This window comes from Equus asinus, chromosome 14 (genome assembly GCF_041296235.1).
Source record: "Equus asinus isolate D_3611 breed Donkey chromosome 14, EquAss-T2T_v2, whole genome shotgun sequence".
In the NCBI taxonomy this organism is placed as follows: domain Eukaryota; kingdom Metazoa; phylum Chordata; class Mammalia; order Perissodactyla; family Equidae; genus Equus; species Equus asinus.
The window spans coordinates 20581911-20601151 of NC_091803.1; the positions used below are offsets into that span (position 1 = coordinate 20581911).

Below are 19241 nucleotides of genomic sequence, written 5' to 3' on the forward strand. Positions count from 1 at the left end.
GGGTGTTGTGGTAATTAAAAGAGGTATTATAAATACAATGTACAGTACATCACTTGGTACAGTGAAAGGTGCTCAGTAAACACAATCTTGAGGATATATGAAGAACACATCCTACCATTAATCCTCCAGTGCCAAATATAACCTTTTATAATGACTAACAGTTTCCCTTTGTAATGACTAAGAACATGATTGTATTAGTCAGAGGAATTCCTCACTTATCATTTGTTTATTGTTTACTTTATGCTAGGGAATATCCCAGGCACTTTCCACAGATTTCATTAAACCTCATAACTCCAACCTTGTATTCCAGGAGTAGAAATGGAGGCTTAAACAGGCTGAGAGATTTGCTCAGGGTCACAAAGCCACAAAGTGACAGTGCCAGTCCTCAAACCCAGATCTAATTGCCACCAGAGCATCTGCTTGTGTCAGGACTAGATTGAGCAAAGACAGAAAGGAGGAAATGGGAAGTGAATAAAGAGTATGGACAGCAATGAAATGCTGTAGTTTTCTTGGAATGAAGTTTTTATTGTGGGAAATAATCTAAGAAACTGATAGGATCTCTATCAATAAAGGAGTCTGAATGTAAAAAGCTTTGGCTTTGTGTCCTTCAGAGCAGCCTCAGCTTTTAGGGTGGGGTATAGAGCCCTTTCTTCAGCAGGCAGGATGGCATTCTTTTCTTCCTTGAGGAGTTGAGAAATATTTGGGACTATCCATAGCACCAGATGGTGTTTTAAGGTTGGATAATTGCTGAGAAGAAAAGCGGTTGCTCTCGTGTGAATCACTGTGCTGATGAGGGGCTGATAGGATTGCAGGGTGGTATGAGCCTCAGCATCTTGTTTCCAACCCAGCTCTTCCCCCTCTTACAAAACAGTTGCCATATTGGATTATTGTTGAAATCACCAGAGCCTGCTGCTCATCAGGGCAGGGCTGATGCCATTTGTGGGCTGAACTCTACTGGCAATATATAGCAACTGGACAAGGGAAAACAAAGTTTCCCCCAAACATGATGCCATCCAAGGTATAGTTTAAACCGCAGGTTCGACCTTTGCCCCCATAACTGATTTCCCTTCCAGCCCATCTGCTCATGCACATTCCCTCCTAACCTTACATAGCAGACCTGGTATTTATCATTTCAGGTCTTGCAGAACTGTTCTCTCTCACTATGGTATTGATGTCAGTTTTAACAGCCATCATGTATATCGACTCCTCTACTGGTTACAAGTGTATATGCTGTTGCCAATTTGTTTAGCCAGTGGGTACCTTTCATAGGCTGTGGTGGGGATCTCACCTTTATGGATGTAATTTCCTGAGCTTCTGGTGGCATCAATAAATCCTCCTGGGATGAGGAAGGGTTGATTTTCCCACATCCACATGACATTTTCCAGCCCCTTTTCTCATGGGATCACGGGTCAGTCTCACACAAGAGGAGGAAATTGTTTAAAGTATGTAATTTGCAGACACAGTTCCTGAGATATATGCCCCTGAGGATGTATAGATGTGTGTTAGGATGGGCAGAATAGGTAGGGTATGTACTTGAGAACTCAAAACTCTGCTGAGTTAACTGTGGACAGCTCTTATAAATCAATTCTGCTTCTTAAAAATGGGAGAACATTTTCACAAGGAACTCCCAATGCTTTCAGCAAATCTCTGTGGCTTATGTTTTTATATAGCAGTCATTTTCTCAAATCAGACATCCCTTTTGCCTATTAGGTAAACACAGAAAGCATAGATTATGAGTTAAAAGTATTGACAGCATTTCAAGTGCTATCAGAGAACATTTAATTCAGTTTAATTTTGTGATAAATCTCATGTTTAATCCTCTGGTTACTCTGTAATCATGTGTCTATTGATCTTTTCTGAATGACTGCCTGCAGTTTAATAAACTTTGCCATTAACCCAGAGCTTCTAAAGGGAGAAATTGATTCCATTATCAAATCTGATAGACCCAATAAGTACCTAAACATCACTAAATCTATCTATAGGAAGCTTTGATATAGAGACAAGCCTATGGCTTGTTCAAGAAACTGGGTAAAAATCTGGACATCTTTGCATGATATAATTACCTCAGAATTAGCATCCAATTCCCTTTTGCAAACCGATACTGCCTTTCATCTCTCAGATCAATGTGGTAGCCAATGGAAAGGTCAGTCTCTTTTCTCACTGTAGAAATAGCTTGAGGAGTTTATTTGGTATGTGTCTCAGGTCAGTGGGTACATCTTAAGCACTTTTCTATGTTCTGTGTAAACCTGCAGGATAGTTCATTTTATTTTTACCCATATGATGCTAGAGGAAAGAAAATCCTTCTGGATAAAACCTGAAATAGAAGACCAGGTGACAGGAAAGAGAGGAAGGGAGTGTGCAGAGCAATAGGCTGGAGCTGTGTGAACAAGTGCCAAAACTTGGGAAAATTCCTGTGGAACCCATATATGTATCTCAGTTAGTGATAGAACATTTGCAGTTTGTACTAAACAGGAATTTCTACTTTTTTTCACCTGTGGGTATTTATAGCTGCTGTCATTATCCGTTAATATTTATTGAGCCACATAGGCAGAACATGTGGCATTCAGGATCTGGAGTGTTTGTATAGTTTCTTATTTTTCTGAGATCAGAAAGGTGTCATTCTCTGCCCTTTTTCTCTCCTGAAATAAAATGGTGAAGATTTTCAGCTTCAGAGAAAAGCCAAAGCTTTTATTTCTGTGTAGATTTTTATTGCCAATTTGAATCCTTCATAAAGAGTTCCTATATTTGACTTCAGAGGCATAGCCTTTCCCTAATTATGCTTTTGGGGGGAAATGGAAGTGAGTAGGATTTTACAATGAGACAATACTAAACTATAATTTAAAATTTTCTTCAAATGAAAGGTTATAATCCTAATGTTTGCAAATAAGGCTATAATGACCTGATGTTAGGGAATGAAGTAAGATTAGAGCCAAGGGACTCCCGGTATGTTGCCAAATGCTGATTGGCTTTGGGAAGTCATTTGTTTACCAAGCCTCAGTTTCCCCATTTACAAAATGAAAATGATGGTGCCTGCTGTATAGGATTATTAGGAAATCAAATGAGATGGTGATTTTAAAAGGTCTTAAAAACTCTCAACTCTAAGTTGCTATGCAAATATAGCAAATATAGGTTATGAAATAATAAAATAAAGTAGACCCTGTTTTATATTCAGAAATGATCCTTCAGTAAATCGTGTCTAGTACTCAAATCAAAACTAAGTGGGACAGGTGCTGGCCTAATGGTGCAGCGGTTAAGTTCGCACATCCCGCTTTGGCAGCCCAGGGTTTGCAGATTTGGATCCCGGGTGCAGACGTACACACTACTTGTCTAGCCATGCTGTGGCAGGCATCCCACATATAAAGTAGAGGAAGATGGGCATGATGTTAGCTCAGGGCCAGTCGTCCTCAAAAAAAAAAAAAAAAAAAAACCAAGTGAGACAAAAAACTTGAAGGGTGCTTGTATATAAAAGAAATCTCACAGGGACATTTAAAGGTCTGGAAAATATGATCTGGAAGAAAAATTTATACTGGATCAATGAACTCTAAACTACATTTGCTGAGCATTTTTTATGTGCTAAATAAAAATAGCCTTCTAGGATAATAACATTAGAGAGGTTGAGGGAACCTAAGAGATCATCCCATGGAGCACCCTAAATTTATAGCTATTGAATAAATTGGTCTCTGTCCTTGAGAAGCCAGTTAGAATTAGTTTGAGAAAGCGTGTAACAATTGTTCATAAAGTTTGAGGTGTATGTGCACATGTACATTGCATGTTTTTTCTCCACATCATTGCTCTGTAAATGAAGGAATACCTACTCATCTCCAATGGGAAGTTGAGAGAAAGTTGAATTATTACTTAAGCAATAATTATTTCATAGTTCTCTAGAAACCTGTCTGAACCACTTGAAAAACTTGAGCTGTAAAGGGACTCTCTCTCATCCACATACCTTTCCCAATATGCTGTATAAAACTGTGTTTATATTCAGAGCTTCATAATGCGAATTTTGCCAGGAGTTGCTTTTCCTGCCACTGAATAGTCCTAACATTAAATTACCTTTCATAAATTTTTTTCTTGTTTGTTGAGTGGACAGAATGTGCCGCCTTTGTATGTTTGTGTGTATTTGTGTGTGTGTGTGTGGTTTTGTTTGCCTAAGAAGTGGTTCCTCATTTCCAGGCACTACTTCTGCTTCTATGACAGCACAGAGCGCCCTAACTAAAGTCAAATATCAAGGTGTTCTTTACTACCTATTGATGCGGATTTGACTTAAGAGCCAGAGCTAGAAGGACCTGTTAGTGGTCTTCCCTTTTGCCCCCCTTTGTGAGGTTCTGTAATCACATCAGAAATTTTTTTCTCTCTTCTGGGAAAGATTAAGGGAATGAGTGAGGCTTAGAACTGGTATAGCATGGCAGAGAGGAGTGGAGGACTCTTTATGGGTCAGAATCCCAGTCTTTATTTTGCTTTTTGTTTCTCCTGTGATTTTCTCTTCACTCTGTTAGAAAAGTGAAATGAATGGATGCACTGCATCTTTCCTTAAGTATACTGAAGGTTCACTTAGGGCCAGATATCCATATTACAGATTGGATTCCTGTTGCATGCATCATCTTCTCTCATTTTCCCTTTATAATGGTAGTGCAAGCCCAGAGAAGGCTCCCATTCCCAAATGAAAGCTGGAATACCTGCCTCTCGTCCAGAACTCTTCCAGGACAGGGAAATAACCATTCAACACATACCACTTACAGTAACTACAACAGTTTCAGCAAGCTAATAATAAGCTAAATACTTCTAGAGACATTGGTCATTTAAAATTAAGATGTGGTAGTATGTGGGTACCTGGGGAAGAGAAGTTGCAACATTTTAAGGGACGAAAAGCAAAGTCTGTGCTTTATTACTAATCTGGATCGAATATCTGGATATGAAGAGGTTTTCACTGGCCAGTCGGGATCCTTATCTGGAATATCTGGATGATAGTATCAACTACTCTTGATTTTTGTGTGACTAGGGAGGTATTGAGATCTAGTAAATGGTAATTTGGCCTTGATGACAAACCACAAAGACAGGGCAAGACCTGAAATTTTCCCAATCAATCCCCTTTGTTGTTTTATTTTCTCTTGGGCTTAATAAGGTGATTTATGTTATCTCTTGAGGCATCTGTTCACCGCCTCTTTGGTATATAAGGGGATAGTAATGTAATAAGAGAGGGGGTATAATTAGATAAGTTTGTTAAGGTTTTTGGGTGGAAATTTGAGAGAGAGATGGAGTAGTTCGATTCATAGCATGGTGGAACAACCTCTAGAGTGAGAAAAACATTCATGGCATCCTCATTTCTCTAGTTCATTTGTTCTAAAACAGCTTATTGTGTGCCTCATACTGTGTTCTCTGCTAAGAATTCAGGGATGATGAAGAAGTCAGACCTACCATCCCTGTGGAGCTAAACCTATGACCAAGAAGGCTCGATTACTAATTATTTTTCTACAGTGTAATATGTACATTAATTAACTCTTTTCCCATCTTTTGTATGGAATGCCTGGTGAAAAAAATGAATAATGGCTAATTAAAAGGGATATCATTAGAATTACACATCCTGTCAAATGTGTGTATGACCTTAGTGAAGATTTGTGTATGAAAAAGCAGTAGAAATTTGTGTGCTCTGCTTTCCTCTTTTTTTTTCTTTTTTACAGATTTTATTTTTCCTTTTTCTCCCCAAAGCCCCCTGGTACATAGTTGTGTATTTTTAGTTGTGGGTCCTTCTAGTTGTGGCATGTGAAATGCTGCCTCTGTGTGGCCTGATGAGCAGTACCATGTCTGCCCCCAGGATCTGAACCAGTGAAACCCTGGGCTACCGAAGCAGAGCGCGAGAACTTAACCACTCGACCACGGGGCAGCTGGCCCCTGCTTTCCTCTCTTGAGGTAGCAAACCAGGCTCCCGCCCTCTGAAAGGCCTGAGAATTGCATGGGGCCCACTTTCTCCTCTGGCTTCCCTTATGCCTTGTTGTGTGGTTCCTTCCCCTTTTTGGACTTGCCCTTTGGGTACATTATTGCCCTTAAGCCCTTGCTGATGAGATTTTCTGCCTCAGTCATGCTGTGCTCAGCTTTCAGAATGTTGCTGTTATGGAGGAGTTAATTTTTTTTAAGGTTTCCTTTTCGTCATGTTGTATTTTTCACATTATCTGGAGGGACTGTAATCCAATTTTAGGAATCCTTCAGGGCTAAGAGCCTAAACTGTTTTAAGCAGTAGCATCTGGTTGCCAGGGACTCATCCACTTTGAGCGTGTTAAGGTCTAACGGCAGCCAACTCTCAATTATCTATGGGAATGGGAGACTGCTGGGATGTTTTCAATTCACAGAGTGTACAAGAATCTCACTTAAGCTGATGGTTGTGATCTCATCCCGTAACTGAATTTAGGAGCGCTTCTCAACTTTTGGTTTCGTGTTCCTTTTTTGTTTTTAACTTTTTTGCTTTTCACCTCTGACAATGGCATCATACCTTTGACAGGTGTTTTTATCTGCTGAATTTACCCGTACTTGATCTCTCTTTTTTTAACCGTTTTCCTCTCTCTATTTGGATTCCTTTACATCATATGTATCATCACGTATGAAATATATTTTAATAAGATACCTCAATTTTTTTACATTTAGGAACTGTAAAAATTTATTTATGTTTTCTTTCTTTGGTTTTTGATTAAAGTGTGAGTGAGGCTGTGGCCACACAATAACCAGGGTACTTGAAAGACAGGTTGGAAAACTTCACAAAAGGTTACCTCTGAATAACTGAGAATTGACTGTTAAAGGTGAAGGAAAAAGGCAAACTCCACCTTGTCTCTGAAAATAATGTGAAAACCAGGCACTGCTCCTCAGTCTGACTGAGACCTTAATATTTACAGCTGAGTTGTATCCACTGGAGACTTGATGGCCACATTATGGGTTAATGCCAGTCCTTCCAGAGTGTGGTCATCCCTTTGTTTCGGGAATCTGAAAGATGAGTTTCTTTTGATGGATGCTGAATGTAATATGGTTGTTGGTAATGATGATTGTCAGTTGTGCATCATGGCAAATGTTGCTATTTTTTTAAATGGTTCCATTGAGGTATGGCATACCAGTAAACTGCACAAATTAAAAGTGTGAAACTTCATGTTTTGACATGTGTATACACCCATGAAACCATCTCCACATGAAGACAATGAATATGTCAATCACCCTAAAAGTTTCCTCATATCTCTCTATAATCTCTTCTTCCTGTCCCTCCCAAGGAACCACTAATCTACTTTCCGTCACTGTTGATTATTGTTTTATACAAGCAAAATCATATGGAGTGTATTCTTTTGTGTCTGATTTCTTTTACTCAGCATAATTATTTTGAGATTTTATTCATGTAGCATGAAACAACAGGTTATTCCTTTTTATTACTGAGTAATATTCCACTGAGTGGTTATATCACAGTTTATCTATTCATTTGTTGATGTACATTTGAGTTGTTTCCAGTTTTAGGCTATAACAAATAAAGCTGATACGAACATTCATGTGCAAACCTTTATCTGGACATGTGCTTTTAGGGGGAAATACCTAGGAGTAGAATGGTTGGATCATATGGTAGGTGTACTTAGAACTTTTAACTGGCCACGCTCTTTCCTAAAGTGGTTGTACCATTTTGCATTCCTGTCAGTAGTCTATGAAAATTCCACCACATCCTTGCTCACCCTTATTATGGTCATTGTTTTTCATTTTAGCTATTGTAGTGTGTTTGTAGTGGTATCTCTTTGTGGTTTTAATTTGCATTTCCCTAATGACTACTGATGTCAAACATCTTTTTATGTGTTTATTTGCCACCCATAGATCTTCTTTAGTTGAATGTCCATTCATGTCTTTTGCCCATTTAAAAAATTGTTGTTTGCTTTCTTTTTACACAGTTTTGAGAATTTTTAAATAATATTCTAGATACAAAACTTTTATCAGATTTACACTTTGCAAATATTTCTTCTGTTCTGTGGCTTGTCAACTCTTCATTTTCTTTTCTTTTCTTTCTTTTTTTCTTTCGTTTGGTGAGGAAGATTTGCCCTGAGCTAACATCTGTTGCTAATCTTCCTCTTTTTTTTCTTTTTGCTTGAGGAAGATTAACGCTGAGCTAACGTTTGTGCCGGTCTTCCTCTATTTTGTGTGTGTGGTGCCTCCACAGCATGGCTGATGAGTGGAGTGGATCTGTGCCTGGGATCTGTACCCATGAACCCAGGCTACTGAAGTGGAGCATGTGGAGCTTTATCCACTTGGCCACGGGACTAGCCTGTCTCTTCATTTTCTTTTTCTTTTTCTTTTTAAGAAGATTAGCCCTGAGATAACATCCACCACCAATCCTCCTCTTTTTTGCTGAGGAAGATTGGCCCTGAGCTAATATCTGTGCCCATCTTCCTCTACATTATATGTAGGATACCATGGCTTGATAAGCAGTGCATAGGTCCTTGTCCAGGATCCAAACTGGCAAACCCTGGGCCACCAAAGCGGAACATGCGAACTTAACCACTATGCCACCGGGCTGGCCCCTGTGTCTTCATTTTTCTAACTGTGTCTTTTGAAGAGCAGAAGTTTTCATTTTTGTCAAAGTGTAATTTATCAATTTGTTTTATAGATTGTGCTATTAGTATCATATCTAAGAAATCTTTGCCTAACCCAAGGTTACAAAAGTTTTCTTGGAGAAGTTTTATAGTTTTAGGTTTTACATTTAGGTTTATGATATATTTTGAGTTAATTTTTCTAATTAGGTTGAGATGTTGATCAAAATTCAGTTTTTTGCATGTAGATATTTACTTGCTCTTTCAATATTTGTTAAAAAGATTATTATTTCTTCACAGAATTGGTTTCACAATTTTACTGAAAACCAGGTGTCCATATACATGTGGGTCTATTTCTGGACACTATTCTGTTGCATTAATCTGTTTTTCTATCTTTATGCCATCACAGGGCTGCAATTTTAATGTAATATGAAAGACAGAAGTAGGGAACACCTTAGTTGCTCCTTCCCTAACCCACTTTAGTCTAATACTCATTGATTTGCCTCCTCACCCCTATTAAGCAGCCTGAGTTCAGAGGTTCCTTCTTGGATATTGCTAACAGATGGCAAAGTGTCTGGCACATAGTAGGTGTTTTGATTTTTGTTTTTAAAATCTATGAACATGAGGGATTATTTTTTGAATGCCATATTGGTTATTTTGTTTGTAAATTCCCACAGAGTCTTCTCTACTTACGAAAAAGTTTAGGTCCTGAAAGTCTGTTCATAAGTCCTTCTGTTCAAAAGTCTGAAGGAGGGGACCAGTGTGAACACATCCATATAGAGTTAAGTTTTAAAAAAGCTATGTTTTGTTTCTTTTTTAATTTTTCACTTCTTATCCATCTAAAGCCATTCACTTCTTTTGCACTTCAGAGAAGTGATGGAATCAGTATTTGTAAAACCATTCAAAAACAAGCACAAAGGCAATACAATAAACCAGCCAAGGACTTGACAACTAAAATGACAGTACACAGTCATTAGTGTCTTGATGGTGACAGGCAAAGCACTTTTTATTTATTTTTCTCTTGGCTTCTTTGTTATTTTCTTTGCAAGTCCCTAAGAACAAATAACAGAAGAGGTTCTGTTTAAATTGCACCCCTCTTTCACACATATATGTGCACATGCAGACACACATCCCACAGATGCTTTGTAGTGGTGGGCTGCCCTCAGAGTATTTTGCTTGGAAATATCAGATGGAGAATCTCTTTCTAAAACCTGTTTCAGGCAAGGGAGGCAAATTGGGCCCTCATTTTCTATTGTCTCTGACTTCATCCATAATCAGCAAATGGAGCCCTGCAGCCTACACAGTGTTTCATTTGCAATTTGTTGCTCTTCCTTAGTTTGCACAACACTGAACCATCTCATTTTGAAATTCTGCAGTGGCAGAGGAAGCCTTTGCTGGAAGATTGTAATTTGGGAGAAGAGATAGTCAAGAGCAAGATCACCTATTTTGAACAAGGCTGGGTGTTGGAGGAAATTGCTTTGGTTAGTTGGTCTCTGAGCCTCTCAGCATATGTGCTGCTGTGACCCTGCCCTCCATCACCAGTGACCTAAAAATTACGTAATTTCAACTGTTCACAAAACCTATGCCCATCTATTGTGCATGACTTGTGCACTTACCCCCTCTGTTGCCAGCAAATATGTCTAAATCTTTTTACCTTACTGCCAGCCTTCTGTTGTTGGCTGTCTGGCTTGCTTGCTGCTTCTGTGATTGTCAAATGGTTGCCTTAAAACATTTTTTCTAGATCTCTTCCTTGTTCTTCTCCCCTCCTCCACTCTTCCCACCCAATGCTTCTTTGCTAAATGCTTGCTTCCCTTGCCAAGTATGGGGCCTAGTCATCTTATTTTCAAAAAGCACTGCAGATCATTCTGATGGACATTACTTTTCTTTGGGAATCACTAGCCTAGATCACGGTAGACGAATGAATCAGCAGGCCTTTGAAAATCGTCATTCATTGATCCTAAAAAGTTATTTTATGAATCGGACAATTTTCTTCCTTGTATTGTAGTAGTACTTTATAGACTGCCCAAGTTCTTTAAGGAAATTCTTAAGTTAATTGCTAATAGTTTGTTGGTGGTGGGTCGGTGGATAGATATATACACACATACACATGCATACAGTTGTGTGAACAACTTTTTAGAATGTTATAAGGTAAGTAGTTTATGATCAATTGATTTGTCTTTGATTCTCATTGCTTATAGTGCACAGTGTTTGTCATTTTTTTCCTCAAGACAATCACTGAGAAGTTAAATAATTATTTTACTTAATACATAGTAAGCAGTCAGTAAATGTTTATAGAGGGAATGAACAAACAGCAGCCTGGTTTATTCAGGAATTGTGCCAAAGCATCTGTACAGTAATTTATAAATAAAACTACATCTTTGAAAGAATAAAGATAATCTCTAGTCTTTGAAAATATAAACCTCTTACATAATAAAAACTTTTTAAAGACTCTTCATTTCTTCTTACCTCTTAAACAACCACCTTTGCACACACTTTGATCCTCTCTTTCTTCTCCTCTTCCCCCAACACACCCTCCAGAGTTGAAAAATCTCGATATTAATTGGCGCTAAGGCGATTATACTGCTGCTACTAAGACTTCGGCAGGTCTCTTACAAGCTAATGTCACGGCATGGGGTCCATTTGCTCTGTGTAGCTATTCTGCGGTGCAGTGAGAATATCTTGATTAATATGCTACATGAAAATAAAGTGGATTTGGAAAAAAATTATACCATACTCTCATAAATATTAATTCACATTTGTATGGAATTGCACATAATTTTCAATATTCTTTGGAGCACCTCCAGTATGAGAAAGATTTGGTCTCCAAAGAGAACGGTGTAATTTTTTTAAAAGCACAGCTGATACATTATTAAATATCATTTGTTTTTTAATTTGATACTCTACATGCATATGATGCAGGGTAATAGGTGGGTCTGTGGCAAAGAAAGGAGTTATTTTTACCCTGTGGGGAGTTTATATATTACCCTTTGAAGTGGTACAATTTAATCATATTTTATAGAAGCAGTCCATGATAGAACTCACCTGGCTGCTTCTGCTAGCATTGGCTTTATTCCTGAGTGTCTTTTCATGATAGCTGACCATCTTACTTACATGTGAGGCTCAACACAGAATAGTGTGAGCTGAGCAGATGTCTGACACAGCTGACTCTGGTCTTCTTACCGGACAAAGGAATAAATATAGCAGACATTTATTGAACATTTACCATGTACTAGGCATAGTGTACCAGGTTCTGAGACCGTGGAATCAATGGTCCTGTCCACTTGCTTCCATCTCAGCTTGTCCCCTAAATACTTCTCACCACATCCTCCTTGTCTCAGGAGAGCTGCATCTACACTGGCGGAGGGTAAGTCATCTTCAGGGATAGCAGCTAGGAGTTAGACCAGAAGCCACTCATTTGCCTTATCAGATTGTTATCTTTGATATCTTCTGGCTCCAAGGATAAGGGCTTTCCCCTTTTCTGGAGCTTCTTGCTTTTTGCTGTGATCCTTCTGGTGTGCCAGCAGTGCCTGCTAGATTCATTGGTTTCCTGCTTCTGTCAGCCTTTCTAGCTTGCTTCATTCACTCTGTGTTAGAGGCAGCTTGGGATATCATTAGATCACTATTGTGGTTTATAGATTTGGATACTTCAACTAGTTGTCTCATTTATTTATTTATCTAGCAGGCATATACTGACCACTTACTATTTGCCTGTCTCTGTATGTGAAACCCTGGGGTTACTGAGATGAATGATACTTACTACCTATCCTCATTCTTTCAAAAGGTCATGCTACCAGCTGCCTCAGGGCCTTTGCACAAGCTGTTCTGTCTGTTCAGACTTTCAGATCTAGGTCAAATGGCAGTCCTCTCCTCAGCCACAATGCCCTCCTCTGGTTGGACCATTTCCTCCAGTTTTAGCACCCTTTACCTTTCCTTTAAGAGCAGTTATTTAAGTTGGCAATCATGTATTTGTGTGATTTGATTAGTAATTGTCCCCTAAATTCTAAGCTCCGTGAGGTGGGGATTTTTTCCCACATGATTGTTTTCCTAGCACCTATAGGACAGTGCTGAATTTGTACTTGGCATATACTGTGTGCACAAAAAATATTTGTTGAAGGAGTGAGGGCCTGAGAACTGTGCTTTACATTACAGAAAGGTCTCCCTGAGTCGACAGCACTGCTAAGAGTCCTTGAACTAGAAAGGAAAGGGAGGGATGTGGAAAAGAGGGCTTTGGGGGCAAAGACAAAGCAGATGTAAAGATCCAGGGTCCCAAACTAATGGCCATGGCTTATTTGGGGAAAGACATCAAGGAGCACCGTGTGGGTCAAATGGGAGTGCTGGGATATTGGCTATGAAGGAGAGGACAGAGAGAGTGGTATTTTGAGAAGGAGAAATAAGTAAAGGGAAATTTTTGGTTTTGTTCTGTTTTACTTTTAAATGTGCATTTAGGACCACAGAAACTAGGAGATTGTGTGAGGGTGAGGCTTCATGAAGGAGCATTTTCAGTGTAAAGTGTATCATAGCCGCTCATTTACAGATGATTGAGTGCCAGTTCATTTTAATTTTAGTGCTTAATGTGTACAGTATTTCTCAGGATGTACAGGGCATTCATACTTACTGCATCAGGTCATGTCTGAGCCCACTTTGCACATGGGCTAGGGTGGCAGTGACTTACCCCCAGTCTCGTAATGAATACCGTCAGTGTCAGGGCTCAAACCCAGGTCTTCTGGTATCTCAGTATGTCCTGAGCTGTCTACAGGCACAGAACTCAACTCTGTTATGTGGACTGAAATGCTCGCCTGTAGTTTCTGCAGATGCTGTTCCCTATTCCAGAATATCCACTTCTTTTCTCCTACCCTTCTCCCCACCCCCAAACACACACAGGAATAAATGAAAAGTTGCTGTTGATCTTGGTGATAATATTGTTCTTAGATTTTTCAAAGAAGTTGGGAATTAAGGATGCTCAGAGGAACTTGTGGTAAGAATATAATGCATGAAGCAAACATTTTAATCATATGAATCGACAGTTTCGTTCTTGTTGGCTCACGTCCTGGATGTTCAGTCTTGCGCTGCTTTTTCTGAATTGTGCATGCACTTAGCACTCTTTTTCCGAAACATAATTGATACACCGTCTTGGGAAGTGACTGTGTTTAGCCTCCTCGGGGAATATTGTGTGCTGGACCCAGCTCAGAGTCAAATGGAAAGCCACTATCCCAGGCATCAGAGAAATCACTTTTAAAGGACAGATGCTTTGTGTTTTGTTGAGTTTTCTACCCAACAGGGATAGAAAGGACATATTTGTGGTGGCATTAGGAATTCAGAAAAATTGAGAGCCCTGTTTCTTAGTTTTAGGTATTCTTGTATCCCACTTTCCTGCCTTCCCCTCCTCCCCTTCTAGTAACCCCATTTAGCGTATATTTTGGGTGTGACCCTAGATACATATGTAACCACCATTTCCCTTTCCTTCTCTTTTTTTCTACAGAAAGATGTAGCACTTAAGCCTCAGGAACGTGTGGAGAAACACCAGACCCCTCTGACCAAGAAGAAACGAGAAGCACTTACCAACGGTTTGTCCTTTCACTCCAAGAAGAGCAGACTCAGCCACCCGCACCACTACAGTTCAGACCGGGAAAATGACCGCAACCTCTGCCAGCACCTTGGGAAGAGGAAGAAGATGCCGAAGGGTCTCCGACAGGTGAGGGAGCTTGGCTGTGTTCTCTGCTATGGCTGCAGGATCCCTTTCTGCGGTGCCTGTTCCTCTGTGGCTCTTCCTAACAGGTGGAGAAGCGATCGTTGGTGGGATGCTGGAGGGCTGTCCCGCAGAGCTGTGTGCTTGCTTCTCACAGAGTATACCTAACCAAGCTTTGTGTTTTTACTATGATTTGAAACTCCAGCACGGTACCATTTTAGTCAGGTGTGCTCTGCGGAACAAAGCTCAATGCTGGTGCTACTTGTGATTAGGGCAGACTGACTGAAGTCTTGATGATAGTCAAGGTAGACTGGCTTGTAGGGGAAAGATCCTCATGATTAAGACAAATGGAACAGGCAGATTTGATCACATACAGTGTACATCTTAAGGTTCTGAGGTGCTAAAAATGGTGATCTGTGTGCAAGCAGTGCCTTGCGTAAGATTTATATTTTCCAAGGAAGCTCAAATATTGTGGCATGTGGGAGAGCAGTGGTGAAGAAATGAATTTGCCTTTTGGTTCTTTAGTTGTTCCCCATAGCCCATAATTCAAGACTGTCTTTGTGATCTGCTGATTGTATGAAAATCTGGTAGTGGGGCTTACTGGTTTGTTAATAATTAGGTTTCAATGATCCACAAGAAAATATAGCTCTTGGCATTTTGGGAGCCTTTCTGCCTGTGGAAATCCCCACATGAGATATATTAATAATGAGAAACAAAGCTGTTTATAGCAATTTTTCTGCACAAATCCAGAGGCTTTCGTGCTTGCTGAGTTACCTGTGTCCTGGGTGTGTTTTGTTTGTTTTTGGTGGGACCACTGGGTGGTATTGACTATCCTTGAAGGAAGCAGAGGAAGGGAGTGTGGTTCACAGAGCAGGTGCTGCTAATTAGAAGCTGAACAGGTAATTTCTAGTTTGCAGATGTTTCTCTGCAGAGAGGGAAGATCTGGAATCATACAAAACAGTGGTTCCAAAACCTCACAGATAATTAGAATCATATCATGATCCTGATTAAATACAAATTCCTGGCCCCTCCCCACGACCTAATAAATCAGAATCTCTAGAGAGCAAGGCACAGAAATTTGTAGTCTTATATATATATTTTTTTTTTTCTGCATTTTTCCCCAAATCCCCCCAGTACATAGTTGTATATTTTAGTTGTGGATCCTTCTAGTTGTGGCATGTGGGACACCACCTCAGCATGGCCTGATGAGCAGTGCTATGTCTGCACCCAGGATCCGAACCAGCGAAACCCTGGGCTGCTGAAGCGGAGCGCGGGAACTTAACCACTCGGCCACAGGGCGGGCCCCAGAAATTTGTAGTCTTAGAAATTTCCTATTTGGTAATGGTCAGGCCGGTTTGGGAATCATTCTTATAAAGCATCAGAAGTATTTTTGGTGATGATTTTTAGTTAAAAGATTGAGAAGACCAAAAACCTCAATAAGATCTAGCGGGTGGTTTGGTGTCAGAGTTCAACCTGATGGGTAATGAAGGATATACGGCTGAGAAAACATCTACAGTGATGAATTTCACAAGAACTCAGAAGGATCTCAGGGAATTGTCCCCAAACCTGACACACAGAGTAGTTTTTCTGAAGGTACATATGTATCCTGAAGTGAAATGCCAGATTAGAATTATAACAGTAATTATTAAGATTTATCTAATATGTACCACATTACGGTCATTCAGTGAGGGAGTTTGTGTAGTATGATCTGTCATTCTCACAACAGCCTGGCTAACAGGTAATATTATGTTACTTTACAGATGGGGAAAATGGGGCTCAAAGAAATAAAGTGTCTTGTCTCGGGCCACTTACTCCTGAGGGACAGAGGCAGGGTTTAGACCCAGGTGCCTCTGGCTTGCTCTGTTTTCCCTGTATGTTCTGCTTCCCTTGTTTGAGATAAAGATTGAGCACGAAGAGAAAGACAACTCCAGATCATAGGATGCAGGGGGGTCTACAAGTATTTTTTAAAACTGTGTGAGTAATATGGTCAGAGAGAATGATTTTGGTCATACAAATGACTTATTAAGACATAAAGAGAAACAGAATAAACTACCAAGTTCAGAGAGCAGAGAAAGAGCTCGAAAGTTTGAAAGCAACCACATTTGGATGCAGATCTTTTAAATATTTTTTGGACAGATAGTAGAGTGAGGGGGGACAGGCTAGGTTCTTGATGTTCCTCTGGTATTTGTGACTGCCAGCTCGTGCCTCTTCATGTGAGATATGTGAGAAAAGTAATTATTCTCAGTGGAGAGAGACTGCAGTGTAACCACCATCTCTCCCCCAGGCCCTCCCTCCCATTGGGGTAGGAGCAAGGCTTCTTACCCTTTCAGGCAAGAAACCAATTTAATTCTGAGCCTACACTAAGCTGTGCTCCCTTATCCTTGACTCTCTCTCCCAGACCTGATCTGACTTTTCTATTTTCTATCCTCAAAATCCTTCTTTTTACTTTGTCTGCTGATGAAAGAGTTTATGATCATAAAAGAAGGCTGGGAGTGGTATGTCTTGAATTTGAGTAGCTTTTGGTCCTAATGATCAACCTTCTGGTACTAATGGCATTTGAAATCAAAGCTATCCTTGTTTTAGGTAAAATATTTGAAAAGCAATTGTTTTGACTCACTCTTTATGAATCTTGGAGAAGGAAAGAATGAGTCATATCTTTGGCGTTTTCTTATCTTCAATGTTGATGCCAAAATATATTACCCAAATCAAGTGTTATTTTTCTAGCAGGAAGGGAAGCAGAAGTTGATAATTGAGATAAAGCTTTAATATTTTTCATTTGTAGTATTCCTCGAATCACATGTGCTAGTATGAAACCTTGAAGAAATCACTGTCTTTTGTTGCCCATCTGTAAAATGAGAGGTTTTGGCTAGAAGACGTCTCAGGCTCCTCCCTCTGAGTTCCATGATTCTTTAAATTTATGAATAACAGAGATATATAATGATGTTGAGGTCCCTACTGCTAAAAGAAGACCATAGTAGGTCTGAAGGTAATTTAGTTTTGGAGTCTGTACCTGATTGGTTCTGCAAAGACATTTACAGGAGATGAGTGAGATGCATTCCTAGCGGGAGGCAAAGGCATGGCTAGTTGTGGTCAGCCCAGACAGGTGCTGTCTGTTGTCTGATCAGTGATAAAAGGTGACTCACAAATGTTTAATGGCCACGGTAGATGTTCAAAAACTTATGCTGAGAATATTGGAGATTGCTCTTCTATCATGCTAGATGCCTGTACACATCACAATCACTTTTTTTCTGCCTTTGCCTCTTATCAGATAAAGTAATTGAATCTGACCCTGTTAGCTGGGAGGGAACCTTCAGATGAGAGTGGGCCTTGAGGAGAATTTCTAAATTAATGGATTGTTATTTAGTGCCTCTTATTGAGAGAGTTATAATTAGAAGAACTACAGATGAAAGAGGCCAGTAGGAGGCGAGAATTTAGTCTTTACTTTTGACTTGGTGAGAGTGTGTGAGGTTTGCATCTTATTAGGAAATGGGACTTCCTGAGCAGGCAACTTAATGCATAGCTTTCCTGTAATTATGGAAAGACGTTACTCCTTAGTGGAGAGGAAATAATAGGATTTTTTTCCCTGAGAATCTGTTGAAGGCAACTAATCTTTTTACTGTGAGAGTGCAATTATATACTTGTATAAGAGAAATGTGTAGTTCTAAAACCAAATCACTCCTTCCTTCTCTTGCCTGATTATAAAACCTCAGTTCTTGTGATGTTTTTCCATACTGTTAAAAGAAAGCGTTTTTGCTGGCACGTAACCACTCCAATAGAACTTACTTGTTGGAGTATATTTTCAAGTATAAATACATACTGATTTAGAAGATGCTGAGCTGGCAACTGTCTTGTAAAATTGTTGCATTTTATTATGGCAAATTTGAACACTCTTTAATTTCCAAAGGGGTTTTAAAAAAATGAATGAACAGTTATAAATGACTCTTCGACAAAAGAGTGCATGTCTTTCTGACCCCTCTAGGCTTATATTTGTCCTACACTAAACTATTTTCCCATGATGTGGGCACTCAGACACTATATAAAAAAGTTTTAGCTCCGACTCTTAAGGATATGTTAGGGTTTTTTCCCCCCACTTAGGCTTGGGAGTGGGAAAATCAAAACAGGTTTGCACAGGTCTTCGCCATAAGGAGCTTTATTCTCTGATTGGGAGACTTAAGTCTCAATAAAATCACTGAAGAACAGAATGAAGTCAGATGTTGCCAAACCTTCTAGCCAAGTTAGAACTTCCTCAGAAGCATTTTGGGAAAACTTAACTCTTCCTAGGGCCTTGAGTTTAGTTTACTTTCAGTATGTCTAACTTCTAGATCATAGGGAATGCTTTAAAATTTTAGTACTTTGTAGTTTAAAACATCGAGAAAGCAAAGGAGTTTAAAAATAGAAAAGCAATGAGGAAAAGTTGATAAGAGTTCAGAGAACTCTCAGATTTGGCTCTGAATGGATCTATCTCCATTTAGTCCATTAGTCCATGCTTTCTCTCTCCGGTATGAACTGAACCAGGGGAAATAGGCTTCAGTGAACTAGGGTAATTTTTGTTATGTGAACTCTTGTAACTAACAGACACCAGGACAGATCATCAAAATACATCCCAGAGTCTCCCTCCCAACTGTATTTAGATACCAAAAAAACCCATTCAGCTAAGGGCAGAATTTCCCAGAGAAAGAGGCAATGTATTGAAATTGCTTCTAGCCATAGGGTACCTTTTTAGAGAGGAAAATAAAGGAACTTGGGAATATGTCAGGAACCCAGCAGGTAGACTCTAACCTTGTTGGTGAGAATGGCTTATGTGGGAATGCCTTATGTGGTTGAAAAATCTTGATACAAGTTGATCTGGATAGGTATCGCTTGTAAGGAACGGAAAGTATGATGGAATCAAACTTGGTAGAGGATTTGTAGCTGATGTGGTAGATAGCAAAGTTGTAAATTGTGGATACTAAAAATGTATACTGATTTCCAGGAAGAAGAGGCATTGATCCCAGTGCAAAGTCTTTAAAATTAGA

General features: G+C 39.6%; 1 protein-coding gene across 10 annotated transcripts in view; it reads left to right on the top strand.

The window, feature by feature from the left end:
- The window catches only part of AUTS2 (activator of transcription and developmental regulator AUTS2), a 1153302-nt gene that overhangs the window by 271440 nt on the left and 862621 nt on the right, over window positions 1-19241 (top strand). For all 10 annotated transcript variants that reach the window (XM_070484474.1, XM_070484470.1, XM_070484475.1 and 7 more), the window contains one exon: window positions 14020-14232. In XM_070484474.1, coding sequence (XP_070340575.1) covers window positions 14020-14232 — 213 coding nt within the window. The remainder of the gene's footprint in view (window positions 1-14019; window positions 14233-19241) is intronic.